Genomic DNA, 14,963 nt, shown 5'->3' on the forward strand with positions numbered 1-14,963 from the left:
TGTTTTTACAGTTTCACAGATTAAGAAATGGGCTTACCTGAGATGCACCTGTCATGTGCCAATGAAATCAGGGGCACACTGACCTTCCCTATGTACATATCCTCCTGGGTATCACTATCATCAAACACATAAAAGCCCAGAGACTCTGACTTAAGGTATCGATCCAAGTCCACACTCATCGGCACTGGGAAACACATATGATCATCAAACTGTGGATCATTGCTACTGGGAATGATGGCCGTGTCATGGTCTGCAAAATCAAAAAACTTGTACACAACGTATGGGTGTGGCTGACGGTGGCTTGCTCGGGCCTGCAGCTGGTTGCAACATCTCACTGTAATATGAAGTTCATTTAAGTTGCCATCTGCGCAATCAGTAGAACTGAGCTGAGCCGTTGTGGGTGCTTGTTGACTGAGCTGGAAAAACATACATGTTTACATTACAGTAAATATACAATAAACTGACACACAGCAGCTGCCAACCCCCAAACCAAATGATTTTGTAAATGGACAAAAACCTGCATATTTTCACTTCATATTGAATTTCTCAGTAAAAGATTCCCGATTCTTATTTAAAACCAATATTCACTGGAATATGTGTGAACAGATGATCCTATGCTATTAGCAACTAACATAGAAGACTGAACATACCTGCAGAGATTGCTGTTAAAATCAAGAAAAAGTTAATCTGATGTTCTTTAATTCTATTTGATAACTGAGTCAAGTGAGCAGATGGGTCCAAAGACCAACGTTCTCTATTTCACAATTTTATTAAGAGCTAATCCTTCGATCATGCCAGCCACTTGTTTATATCCCAGTCTTAAGTGAGAATCCAATGAACTTGATGGGCACCACCAAGAAAGGTAATTTTGTTGTATTTGGGTTGGCCCTCATCCTGAACCAATGGGGTTTGGGAAGCAGATACCTGAGGTCAAGATTAGCCAGTATATCCAAGTATAACTGCTATTAAGAACTAGAGAGCAGGATCAGAGATATGCTTTGGAGAGAATGAAAAGCTAGGATTGGGGGGCCATTACAGAAGACAGATGAGCAAAAGGACTTACTAGGCAGAGCTAGAAACCGCTCTCCGGCCCCTTTTGCTCAGGCAGCCAGCACCCAGGCGCGTTAGCAAACAACTGCACTGACTGCTAACCCAGCACAGCTGCTGTGATCTGGGACAAAGAAATGCTAGCGTTGTTTCTGCTCGTGTTGGGGAATCTCTACTGAGCTTCTGGGACCCCGACTAGAGAACTGACTGGAGAAGAGAACAGAACGGTCCCCATCGCCTCCGTGGAGATGCCTGGCGGTGTGGAGAGGGGCACCGAGAAGGGACTCGCAATGCGGCTTTCCCCGAGTTTGCCGAGTGGAACGATTGACAAAGCTCCCCCTCCACATCTTTCCCAAGTCCACCCACAAAAGCCGCATTCCAATTGTAAATGACACATTCACGCCAGCAACGGGGAGTCTGAAAACCTTTAAACTATAAAACTAAATAAGCAATCTGGTCTTTCCACTTCTAGTTCCCTTTTCCACAGCAGCACTTCCCAAAGTGTCCAGCAAGATGATCTCTGGGAAAGGGTGCCATTCTTTCTTAAGTTTGGGAATCAGTGTTATATTAGTAATGGTTCTTTAATTGAAAGTTACAGGAACTAATTCCAAATAGCAAATATGACAATTAAAAAAGACTTTCCCATAAGGCTAAAGGGCTATTTCATGGACCACTGTTGTAGCAGGAAGGCGGCTGGGCCTTAGGAAGGAAACAGGACGGAAGCCACCGGAATGGACTCTCCGTCCAATTTCCATTTCTCAGTGTGCTTGTTCATTCCTCTCCAGACCCTTTTTCTTTCCTTTGCTGGCTCACATGGTAGAAGCTCCTAATTTTGCATGTTCCGGGCATGGCGAGTCTTGCTTTCTCTTGATCTCAGGAAGCAGAATCTGACTGGATGAACCGGAGTCAGGTGGATATTCCTAAATCAACTATACTGATAATAGAGGAATATGCAAATTGTCGGGGACGCTGTCACAGTAACAGTAATGACCAAACAGCAGGCTGCGAGGAGCAACGAGGCTGGCAGGGGGGTTAATGAGGGACGACCAAATGACTGAACAGCAGGCTGCGTGGGGCGACCAGGCTGGCAGGGGGGTTAGTGAGGGGAGACCAAATGACTGAACAGCAGGCTGTGTGGGCGGCCAGGCCAGCAGGGGCAGTTGGGGGCAGCCAGGCCAGCAGGGGCAGTTGGGGGTGACCAGGCCTGCAGGGGGGGGCTGTTGGGGGAGACCAGGCTGGCAAGGGGGGCAGTTAGGGGTGATCAGGCAGGCAGGCAGGTGAGCAGTTAGGAGCCAGTGGTCCCAGATTGTGAGGGATGTCCGACTGCCGGTTTAGGCCCGATCCTGGGGATCGGGCCTAAACCGGCAGTCGGACATCCCCGGAGGGGTCCATAATTGGAGAGGGTGCAGGTTGGGCTGAGGGGACCCCCTGTGCACAAACTTCGTGCAGTGGGCCTCTAGTTAGTTATAATTGGATGTTGAGTAGGAGAGAACAGGATCACCAAACATAAAGCTTGACACTGGGAGCCCAACCTATGGACTGGGAGTGAGGGCAGTTCCAAATGAAGAAAGATAGTTAAGACCTGAGCAGACATTCTACAGTGTTTCTATGACATTCTATCCCTTTGTAACTCCACATAACTCATACTTTATGCTTCCTCTTGAGACTCAAATTACACATGAGAAGTCCTAAAGTCAAACATTCTACTTAACTTTGCTCAATTCAGCACTTTCTGCATTCATTGGATCGTGACATTCTTTCTTTTGGAAATATGGCCGTTAAGGCTCCATGAAACAGTTTGAACCTAAGGGACTGCATTTAAATGTCCAGTTCTCAGTGAGCATACTCATTTTGTAGCCCAATAATAGGCATGTATTTCCTTCGTGGGGAGTGTAAGGACAGTCACTCGATGTGTGATGACCGGAAGGCTGTTCTGTTTCTCCAGTGCCCTGGGCAGCACAGGGATGGGCTCCTATGAGGTGATGGAAGGACTGTGTCTTGCTTGTGGTGGTAGTTACATGAACATATACACATGATAAACTGCACAGAACTCCTCCTCCCCCACACATGTAAAAACGGGTAAAATCTGCATGAGGTCTGTAGCCTAGTTAATAGTGTTGTACAATGTCCACTTCCTGGTTTTGATATTGTCCTGTAGCTCTGCAGGATCTTACAACTGGGACCAGCTGTGTGAAGGGTACACAGGACTTCTCTGTTCTATTTTTTGCTGCTTCCTGCAAGTCTATGATTATTTCAAAATAAAAAGTTAGAAAAAGCCACTTGATGGCTGTGAAAGGAAATAATTTCAGTTTAAAGCATGACATAGAAAGAATATGATACAATTTCTGTGTCATAAAAGTGTCCTAAAGTCAAACAAGCTTACCCACGGCCTTTGCGCTGGCCCCTTAAAATTTGATGTCATATATCCCAAAGCCTTTGCCCGCTCTCGATAAAGGCGAATCGCTTGGTCCACGGGAACTCTTAATTGGAACCAGTATTCCACGGTGCCAAAGTTTGGGACGTCTTCTTTAGTTCCTACAGATCAATATATAAACTTGCTGTTAAAACAGCCCCATAAATCAAAATATATACCAGTAAAAAATACATCAATGGTACTATACATTGAAACTATAAATTTTATACTGAGTAAAATAGTATGTGACATGCACAAATGACGTGTGATTGGCAAATAGCAGAGATGAAGAAAATAAAGTTACTTCTGCACGTATGAGTTTCACTGTATGTTAAATATTATTAAAGAACTGTCAAACTATGTTTGAGATCTTCCAATTTATATTATTCCACTCCTCGTGAAATAGAAAAAAATGGAACCAAACACCCCACAGACCTTTTGATGCTGTAGTACTTTTTGAACAAGTTGTGCTCTATGCAGACTGACAGAAACAATATGAAACCTCAAAATTATAAATATGAACTCCACGTTGTAATGCAGCTTGAAGGAATCTTTGGCACCTCCCCACTCGGCCCAGTCTCAGGTACAGGGGAAAAGCCATGCGGTGCCGAGCACGCACCGTGTGTAACAGGCCCTTGTATGGCTTTGCCGGGCGGGCACACCCCAATATTGGTTCAGCTCTCTAGCTCTCTTCCTGGAAAAGGTCTCCCGTAGGGCTCCTGGGAGGGGAACACGTCCTCATCAGGGCGCCAACCGCTGAGGCAGAGCTGTCTGCCCGCCAGCCTGTTCCTCCGCCACACTGTTTGCTGAGGGCCAGGGCTGTGGTTTCCATGGATACATTCCTACCAGAGGGACTGGTGCAAGATGGGTGCTCAAAAACCGGTGGAGTAGATAATACTGTGCTTACCAACCAAGCTTGCTGTGCCAAATATCCGACCGCTTTTTTCTAGAATTTCATGGAATCTCATCTGACATGCTGCGATTGTTTCGTAATCTGTGCTGTACGCCTGGTGGACCTCAAGGGTGACCGTGTTCTTGTGAATATAGTGCAAAAATAAGTCGTTAACGTGGACGAGGTACTGAGAGGTGAAGTTGTACTCCGGGTGGAGGCCCCGCACGATGGGCGTTGTCTGTAGCTCAAAGTCGTAGAAGGCGTAGGTACAGAAGGTGAGCGGCTCTTTGTCCCCAGACGCCTGCGACACTTCCGGAGAAAAGGTGACTTTGTGGATGTGGATTTCAAATAGGTTCTCGCCCCGTTCTAAGTGAATGGTGTCATCAAATTCATCCACAGAGTCGTCTGGCAGGATTTCTGGTTTAAATTTGTACTGCTTGGTGCCATACGCAATATCCTTTAACTGGGCTGCAGGAGAAGACACACGGTTTAGAGATTTCAAACACGGACATATGAAGACACAGAGCAGCTTTTGAAGTGGTAGGAAGGCTGAGTGCTTGGGGGGACTAGCCTCCATCTTAAATTCTAGGACTACCCTGTTTTTCTGTAAATATTATATTATGCAGAAATTCATCACTTGTTTTGACATCGTTTATTAAACAAGGAAATTACAGCCTAGGCTGTAACACAGGCTCTCCCATGGGAAGGAGGAAGGGCAAGGCCTCTGAACGAACAGCCGAGGGAAATACTTGGGGTGCCCCTGCTCCCGGGCCTGTGCTCTGGGACCTTCTCTCCTACGGAGCCAGCTTCTCCTCCCACGGCTCCCGCCCTTCAGTCTATAAAATACAGGTGGGGCAAAGGTAGGTTTGTAGTTGTGAGCACTCGAAACAGTTTATTCTTGTATTATTACGTATTAATTATTGTATTATTTTTCCATTCAAACAACTATAAACCTACTTTTGCCCCATCCTGTCTGTACTTTTCTTCTGTGTTTGAGGGGGTGATGAATATGTTTGTTACCTTAATTTCGGTGATGGTTTCACAGGTGTATACATAGGCCAAAACTCACCAAATTGTCTACTTTAAGTGATGTGGTTTAATGTTATGTCAACTACACTTCTCTAAAAGAGATACCGTTTTTTTCTAGATGCACATCCCCTCCCCATGTCATATCCACATGTCTAGAAAGAGTGATTTACACTGTCTCCCCTCCTCCTCTAACACTCTTCACCCTCCGCAAGCAGCAGCTGCTCACTTTTCTTGTGAAACTACTCAAGAAAAGTCACCGGTAACCAGATCATTGCCGGAGCGAGTGGACTGTGGTCCAGGCATGACTTGGTTCTTTGCCTGACTGACAAGGATGGCCACGCCCTCTTCTTTGGGCTCCGCCCAGCAGGGCTTCCATGGTAGCATCACCCTGCTTCTCTTCCTGCCTCTCTTCTCACTTTTTTAGGGTTTCCTTTTCTGCTAGCTTGCTGGGGTTCTGTGTTATCCTCCTCTTCGTCTAGGTCAGCGGTTCTCAACCTTCCTAATGCCGCGACCCTTTAATACAGTTCCTCATGTTGTGGTGACCCCCAACCATAAAATTATTTTCGTTGCTGCTTCATAACTGTCATGTCGCTACTGTTATGAATCGTCATGTAAATATCTGATATGCAGGATGTATTTTCATTGTTACAAATTGAACATCATTAAAGCATAGTGATTAATCACAAAAACAGCATGTAATTATATATGTGTTTTCCGATGGTCTTAGGCGACCCCTGTGAAAGGGTCGTTCGACTCCCAAGGGGGTCACGACCCACAGGTTGGCGACCCACAGGTTGAGAACCGCTGGTCTAGGTCTTCCCCTGGGTAAGCTCACCCCGCTTTTGGGATTTCTGCTACTATCAATAGGCTCCGGTTTCTATTTTTTCATTCAGGTTTCTTTCCTGAACTCCAGAGCCCTCTACCCAGACATCCCGAGGCACAGCAGTTATTTCTGCACTTGCATCTTGGGTGGAGGTGTCAGCACTCACCACGTTGCCTACGGCAGCACGTTCTCGTTTCTGGTGGGGTCATGGTCGCCGCCGCTTCCTAAGGCTTGATCGAACCTGCCCATCCTCTCTCCACCGAGGCTGCCTCATTACAGCCCAGTGCTTCCTGCCCAGGCCAGCAGGAACCCCTGGCTTCCTTCACACCTGACTCGCCCTCCCCCATCCCTACAGCCATCCCCACAAGGCAGGTCTGGTGTTACCCCGACTTCAAAACCCCCCAGGGCTCTCCAGGTGCCTAAGGTCCCCGCTCTTCAAGATGGCAACCAGGGCCCTCATGGTTCCTGATTCGGGGTTCCTAGTCGGTGGCTCCACACCGTTTCCCGAGTGACCAGCATGCTTCCCCCACCCCCTTCCACTTGCCTCACCTCCCCCATGAACCTCCCATGCTTTTACTTAGTGGGGAGCTCTGTAGCAAACACTCCCGACCTGGAGTGCGGAGTCTCCCCTGAATCTGCAGTCTTTCCTCAGCTGCTTCTCCCAGCGCCACACTCTGCCCAGAACCGGTCCGCTTACTTGTTCACATCCTGTGCGCTCCTGCGGGGGGCGCCGGAGCTGTTCCCTAGCTGTACTCGCACTGCCTAGCACAGCCGTGGGCAAACTACGGCCCGCGGGCCGCATCCGGCCCGTTTGAAAAAAAATAAAACTAAAAAAAAAAAAGACCGTATCCTTTTATGTAATGATGTTTACTTTGAATTTATATTAGTTCACACAAACACTCCATCCATGCTTTTGTTCCGGCCCTCCGGTCCAGTTTAAGAACCCATTGTGGCCCTCGAGTCAGAAAGTTTGCCCACCCCTGGCTAGCACTTTGCGTAGGATGCATGAAGCCTGACCATGTTTATGAACTGAATCAATGAATTCAGGGAACACATAAAATCTACTGATAAAAGTCTCAAACTCTGTGACCGCCTTGGTATTTGGGAAAATGCCATTAAGCAAATTCTATTGAGCATTCCTTGAGATAAAAGGTACACACTGCTCTGTGACTTCTGGAAAACCCTGCCCAGTTGGATAAAGATATTTATTGAGCCCTTCTACTTAGAGCAGTGGTTCTCAAAGTGGGGTCTGGGAACCCTGAAACTGTTTTGAAGGTTTGTGCGATCAGAAGTATTTAAGAAATAGTATGAAGATGTTATTTGCTTTTTTCATTCTAATTGTCTCACAAGTGTACAATGAAATTTTCCAGAACCTACATGCTATGTGATATCATAACAGATTCAATGCAGAAGCAGATATAACATATGTTTTCTATTAAGCCAGACACTAAGAAGATTTGCAAAAATGTTCAACAATTAAAAAATTAAAGCAATGTCACTCTTCTCACTACTTTTTGGTATAGAAAATACTGCTTTTTTTTTTTTTTTATAAAAAACATGCATATGGGAGAAAACTGATTGGTTTCTCTCTCATATTGATGTTCCTCTCTCTCCCCACCTCCCTTCCTCACTCTCTAAAATCCATAAAAACATATCCTTGAGTGAGGATTTTAAAAAAGTGCTGTAATTTATGTTAACATGTAATGGTTTATTATTTTAACATGACTTAACTATTTTTTACATTTCTCACTTTTAATTTCTCATATAATAAATATCATAAGAGTAACCCATTAAACAAAAGGCCTTGGGGATTCTCAGTAGTTTTTAAGTGTAAAATTATTGCTGGCATCAACCACTGAATTAAGCATGGTAATCATGGGACATGAGAGATAAAGTACTTCTGATTAGAGAAGTCACAGACACTATGCAATGCTCTAACAGTGAAGAAACCAAATAAAAGAATCCCCAGACACAGTTTCTGAGTGCGTGAGAGTGAAAGCTGTAAGTGCTGAGGTAGTATTTTTTCAAAGCATAGTTTTGCACCTGCATCTGAATTGCTTGGAGTTGTTATTAACATTTTTTAAATCTATTTTTTTTATTGATTTCAGAGAGGAAGGGAGAGGGAGAAAGAGTTAGAACCATCTATGATGAGAGAGAATCATTGATCGGTCGCCTCCTGCACATCCCACACTGGGGATTGAGCCCGCAACCTGGGCATGTGTCCTGACCAGGAATTGAACTGTGACCTCCTGGTTCACAGGTTGACACTCAACCACTGAGCCATACCAGCCAGCTGCTTGGAGTTATTTTTAAAAATACAGTGTCATGGGTCCCCGGTCTGGAGGGGGGCCCAGGAAGCTGCACGGGAAACAAGTTCCGCTGTGGTTCTCACACTTGGCCAAGTCTGAAAACCACCGCAAGGGCATTTCCAGTGGAGGAATGGCGAGTGGCGGGAGCAGCTCCGGGCCGGGCCTGCACTTAGATTTTGAAGCAGGGAAGGGTGCATCTGCAGTCAGGAGAAAGGAGGCGCACATGGAGTGGCACGGTGATGGGGCTGCGCAAGAGGAATCAGACAAAGGGCAAGCAGGCTTGTCTGTCTGAGATGCGCAGCTTCCTTAGAAGAAAACTCAGACACGAGGCGGTAAGTTTAGTCTGAGATGCTGCATGCAGAACTCTGCATCTCGCCTGCAAGCAACACTGAGTTCAAAAAGTAGTGGGAAGTGACTACAAATTCCCGAGTAGAGACGAATCAGATAAAAACTGCCTTGCTGGTGAATTATTATTGTGGTTATAAATTGAAAAAAAGGTAGAAAGAAACTGTGAGTGTTGCTGAGGAGGACATTTCAACGATTATAAACCATTCCCGTGCGAGCAAGGAACTGTGCCCACTACCTTCTAGTTTCTGGATGCGCGCAGCCCTGACGTCCAGAAGGTGGACATACTGTTCCACTTTGAGCTCGTAATCTTGCTGCAAATTCTCCATCTTCTGGGTCACTGCCTCAACTTCCATCTAAAACATAAGAGAGAACACGTTTCAACATGTGTGATTAGTTCCATCTTCATTTTTTAAAGCAAGTAGGATTCAAGCGTTTTCTAGATCCTGCACGTGCCAGGAACTGTAGCCGTTTCCTGGCCTCAAATAGCTTACGGCTTCACAATCCACCCTTAGGGCTGTTCATAAAACCAGAAGTGAGGTCCACAAAAGCCGGGCCTGTTTGGTGGAGGTGTTTCTCCGTGGCTGCGGCTGTGTATAAGGGGCTGTGGGAAGCACCTTGTTTGCAGAATGTGGTGACTCTAGTCCAGGCGAGTGCAGTGCCACCACTTGCGCTCTAAAATTAGGGTCTTAGCCCGGCCCGTGTGGCTCAGTGGTTGAGCATCTACCTATGAACCAGGAGGTCACGGTTTGATTCCCAATTAGGGCACATGTCCGGGTTGCAGGCTCTATCCCCAGTAGGGGGCGTGCTGGAGGCAGCTGATCGATTCTCTCTCATCATTGATGTTTCTATCTCTCTCCCCGCTACCTTCCTGTCTGCAATCAATAAAAAAACATTTATACAAAAATCAAATCAAATCAGGGACTTAAAATTTTGTACTTGTCTTAAAACAATTTCTTCTAATTACTTAGTTATATTTATGAGAACTTCCAGGCATGTGGTAACACATGGCCACAGATTATGACAAAGTACCACGTGACACTGCTTAGGAAGGTGAACCGCACGTAGAACATGACAGGACGCGTCCTCTCCCAAGCCGTTCCGTTACCTGGTAATCCTTATTGATTTTATGCTGCATGATTAGCATGTTCCTGGTCTTCTCAAGTTCTTGCACTGTCTCTGCATGAGTTGCCTGCAGCTCCCGCATGGAACGTTCTAGATCTTTATGACTGGTATTGTCTACTTTCTCTAAAAAGGAAAGCTCTCCATTTCTTTGTGATTTCTGAGCCTAAAACGAAAACATGTTTTATTATTGAAAACAAGAGCTTCTAAAATGTAATCATGTGATTTAATATAGATATAGCAAGGAAAAATCATTAATTGAAAACAGATATATTTCCATTTTCCACCAGGAAAAAAGTAGTCCTGGCATAGGAAATATATTTGGACAGACATTTGGAACAATTATAGAGAATTCGAAAAACAGTTTATTTCTTCATGACATAAAAAAGAAATCATGTACATTTATTTCAATTTCTATTTCTTCATTTGATTAAAATCTACACTGTGATGATCTCAAAGGAAAGAAATGCATTTTCTCATGTTTTCCTGTAAACAACAGAATATCCTAGAGCTGGAAAGTATCTTCTGGTAACACTTATGATTCAGTATTTTACTTAAAATAATAGTGTCGGCCCTAGCCGGTTTAGCTCAATGGATAGAGCATCTGCCTGAGGACTGAAGGGTCCTGGGTTCGATTCTGATCAAGGGCACATGATCCTCGGTTACAGGCTCGATCCCCAGCCCTGGCCGGGGGTGTGTAGGAGGCAACCAATCGATGTATCTCCTTCCCGTCGATATCTCTCCCCCTCCCTCCCCCTCTCCCCAAAGATCCACGGAAAAGTATCCTGGGTGAGGATTAACAACAACAATAAAAACAGTGTACACCCAGGTCTCTCAGGAGAGAAAATTGTCGATTAGTTTTATCGTCAGGCATGTAAAAATGTTGGTTACCGTTGGACAAAGGGCTGTAGACAAGCGTCTTTAAGGTCTATTTTAATGTGATTTTGATGTCCTTATGACTTTGCATATGCCGTCACTAAATGTCAGCGGACCCCTTTCCTGCGTCATTCCCTCGCCCCGTGTGAGGGTTACAGACGGGTCTGCACTCTGCCGGGGCGGTTCCACGTAGACATGACACTCACGGGGAGGCGCAGAAAGTTACCTTTATGAGCAGAAGGGCTTCACTCAGCTCCTCGGCGTTAACATCAGTCTCCTGCAGAAGACAGAAGAGTCAGAGCTCACAGGGGGCTCTGAAGGGAAAGCGCAGGAGACATTCCAACTACGCAGATCGGCCCCACGGATGGAGCATGAGCTGCCTGATACCGTGACGTGATCAGTGAAGTCACATATTTGCATCCCCTTTCTCTCTAGAATAGTGCTTTCTCTGCGCCTAAGGCATGTAGAGAAAAACGTGGATTTACATCCTACAGAAGAGAAGGGTTCACCTGGTTGTAAAACTTCATGCGGTTTTTAAGGTCATCGAGCTGTTGCTTTCCTTCCAGACATCGTAACTGCAGCTCTCTGTTCTCTTGCACGAGTTTCTCATTGTGGTCTTGAAAAGAAAGTCGACACAATTGGAAAGATATGAGAGAACACGGCAGAGGAACACGTTTTACACTGACACGGCAAGCTCCATCCAGCGCGCTCTGGGCAGAGAGGAAATGAGCTAGCACCCAGCGAGGCAGCGGGAGCCGGACGCACGCACACGCTCAGATGTCGGCCATATGATTCACTGCTTATCAAAAACGTAAGACGTAACTTCGCAGTATTAATAGAAGGAAATTGTGGCCTCCGGGACTTCAAAGGAACATTCTATCTAAAATACTTAAGAAAATATGTTCCTAAATCTGCGATTTTTACTTACTTAGTAAGGGTCCTGAAAGGCATGCAAAAAAAAAAAAATTATCTTTTGGTTTTTGGAGTTCCTTGAATTTTCTTTTCCTAATTTAACAAAGTATTTTTTATTCAAACAAGATAATGTCTCTGATAATAACTAAAGCCATCATTTTAATCAACTACCTTTTAACTAATCTGTTAAAGATAGGAGCAGTGGATTCCCAACCAGGGCAGGGGAGTGTCAGCCATAACTCGTGTGTGTTCTCTATGAGCTCATGCTGTTAACGAGAAGGACATGGACGCAGAGCCATCATTACGGGATGGAGGTCCGTTATGTTCCCCTAGGCAGTCATTGGCCATGACCCACAAACAGGGGCTTAGGGTAGCGCTACTGAGGACAGTAAATCCATAGACTAATTTTTCACTCCCTGCATTAAGCATAAAAAAAAAAGGCACAGTAGCTCGTTAACAAATGTGTTCTCTCGTCTCATGTTCTTAAGTGCGCTCGCCAGTCGCCCTCATGGTGGGGGTCAGGCATCCTCCTCCTGGGCCCCCTGTGGACTGACCCTAAACCACGTCATCCAAAGTGTCTCCACTAATTCCATCCTGCTCTCCAAGATTTATGTTTGTCATAAGTCCTCAATTCAAGTTGTACATTTCTGTTCCCTTTCCTTAAAAAAAAGGCAAGTCAACACATTTGCCAAGAATTCTTTACATAAGTACATTTGCACACTGACTGCATTTTATACAAAAATATGTTTCTGACATTTATAATGCTTTGTTTCCAAGCTAGAAATTCTGCATGTAAGTGAAAATGGTAAAATACACAGTTAAGGAGAAATGGAAAAAATTCAGATATTTCCTTGAAATTGAAAAATCACACACACACACACACAACCTGTGACTCTAGGCAGGGTATGAAGAGGCCTTTTAATATCAAATATATAAAGTTTTTCTTATTGATAAAAGGTTAAAGGTTATCCTAGAGCAGTGATGGCGAACCTTTTGAGCTCAGCGTGTCAGCATTTTGAAAAACCCTAACTTAACTCTGGTGCCGTGTCACATATAGAAATTTTTTGATATTTGCAACCATAGTAAAACAAAGACTCATATTTTTGATATTTATTTTATATATTTAAATGCCATTTAACAAAGAAAAATCAACCAAAAAATGAGTTCGCGTGTCACCTCTGACACACGTCATAGGTTCACCATCACTGTCCTAGAGTATAAGTTGCTAATATTTAGTGAACAAAATGAAAAAAATTTAAAAGCATGGACAATACTTGGAAAATCTGAAGGTGAAGGTGAAGGTGAAATGCTTGGCTTTAAACTAAAAATTAGGATGAATAATAACTATGAGTTCTCAGGAGACAGACTTGCTTTTTGTTTAGAGAGCAGGGTAGGATGTGGAATGCTTTATTTTATGTTGCGGAGGCTAAAACAACATCTAGACTGAGTGAGCAGGTAGCAGAAAGGAGGTAACACAGTCAGGAGGACGGAAAGGGCAAGGTGCGGAGGCTATTTCTGTGGCTAGCGGAGCTTAGGGCCTCTGAGGGCGAGCCGGCGTGGGAAGGACAGGGCTGCTCCGTGCTCATCTGGATGACGATTTCTGAGCTCGAGTTTCTTAACTGTTTCAATTTTTCAGACGAGGGCCCTAAGAATGGCATTCTAATAGGCATAAATAAACTTGTTCCAATATTTCTTCTTTTACTGATTTTTGTTTCAACAACTATGTCCTCATGTGTTCACTGATATTTAAAAAAACACTATGGCATTATTAGTAAGAAAATACCTTAGTGGGAAAAGATATTATGATATACCAGTAACTTTTTCCCTGTTGAATTTTATGTAGAATTATCCACTATATTTTTCCTTTCTTAAACTGTTTATTGGGAGACGATATAGTTCAAAGAGGAAATAGACTTGCTGAATTACAATATGAAAAATCAAAGCACCCTGTACAAGATGAAAAATAACCTCCTTTATGTTAGGATTTTGACAAAAAGCATGTTAAACCAAACGGCATTTTATTCAAATGAGGTAACATTTCGCTCTTTAAAAATGATGCTCTTCAAGCACACCACTAATAAGCAGAGTGCAGAGAACAATTCAACTAAACAATTTTCAAACTCCTTTGTGTTAATATCTTCAGCTGTGATCAATATAAGCTCACGTATTATGCCGAATTATGCATTTCAGCTAAAGATAGAAAGGAACTTTCGAAGCAGGCCCTTACACACATGCAGTTAATTTAAGCATTAACCAAATGCAAGCTGCATTTACATATCCTTCCCCCACATATTCACACAATCTGAAACTAATTTGTACCTCGAATAAAGAGGTGAGTATTCTTAAAAATAATCTGCCAGTTAGATGAATGACTACAAGGGCCAGAGAAACATCTTCTGGCAAAGAACACTGGGTACATGAAAAGGTAAGTGTGTGAAGAGACTTCAAAGCAAAATGAAACAATTTCAAAATCTGTTATACAAAAAGGAACTTTCTAAACATTAAAAGATTTCCTTAAATAGACAATTTCAATTTTTTGGTTTAGTGTCTCCCTGGAAAAAATGGTTAAAGGCTGTAATATTTTTCTTATAGTCTATTGTAACTTTTCACATAAAACCACACACACTTAAAATCATTAGATCTATAAATTTCAGGTGTTCAAGCTAAAATAAAATAACACTTGCATTAAAAATAAAGATTTAGTTGCAGTAATTTTTCTTTAGAAAATAAATGAATAACTGTACAAAGATTTGTTTAGGATCTTTTTATACTTAAAAAACTAAAGAGATTTAAAAATTCATCAATAGAAGATTGTTAAACAATCATGGTACATCCTCACCCTCAAAAACTATGACAACCATTATAAATGATGATGATGTGAATGTATATTCAGACTTAAGGGATGGTTTCAAAATATGATAAATAAAAAAGCATGTTATAAAACTGTATACATATAGGAAACTCTGCAAGGACATACAAAAATATTAAAAGAGATTATTTTCAAGGTTGTGAAATTGAGAGATTTAAAAAAAAACCTTTTTATTTTGTTTACTGGAATTTTTTACAGCGTACCTGAGTTATTTTTATTATTCAAAAATCTAAAAGAAATAAGAACCAGTTTAAAAAAAAAAGATGAGACATGGACTAGTTTAAATAAAATAACTTAGCAATTGTGGCTTTAATAATTTATAAGAA

General features: G+C 43.3%; 1 protein-coding gene across 1 annotated transcript in view; it reads right to left on the reverse strand.

The window, feature by feature from the left end:
* RPGRIP1L (RPGRIP1 like) overlaps nucleotides 1–14,963 on the reverse strand; it is a 76,674-nt gene that overhangs the window by 27,219 nt on the left and 34,492 nt on the right. Inside the window, exons 11-17 of the mRNA XM_081108552.1 lie at nucleotides 11,366–11,472; nucleotides 11,083–11,133; nucleotides 9,967–10,146; nucleotides 9,097–9,214; nucleotides 4,368–4,820; nucleotides 3,431–3,582; nucleotides 38–416 (exon numbers count right to left, since the gene is read on the reverse strand). Of these exons, the coding sequence (XP_080964678.1) occupies nucleotides 38–416; nucleotides 3,431–3,582; nucleotides 4,368–4,820; nucleotides 9,097–9,214; nucleotides 9,967–10,146; nucleotides 11,083–11,133; nucleotides 11,366–11,472 (1,440 nt within the window). The remainder of the gene's footprint in view (nucleotides 1–37; nucleotides 417–3,430; nucleotides 3,583–4,367; nucleotides 4,821–9,096; nucleotides 9,215–9,966; nucleotides 10,147–11,082; nucleotides 11,134–11,365; nucleotides 11,473–14,963) is intronic.

Source organism: Myotis nattereri, assembly GCF_964212035.1.
Source record: "Myotis nattereri genome assembly, chromosome: 15".
In the NCBI taxonomy this organism is placed as follows: domain Eukaryota; kingdom Metazoa; phylum Chordata; class Mammalia; order Chiroptera; family Vespertilionidae; genus Myotis; species Myotis nattereri.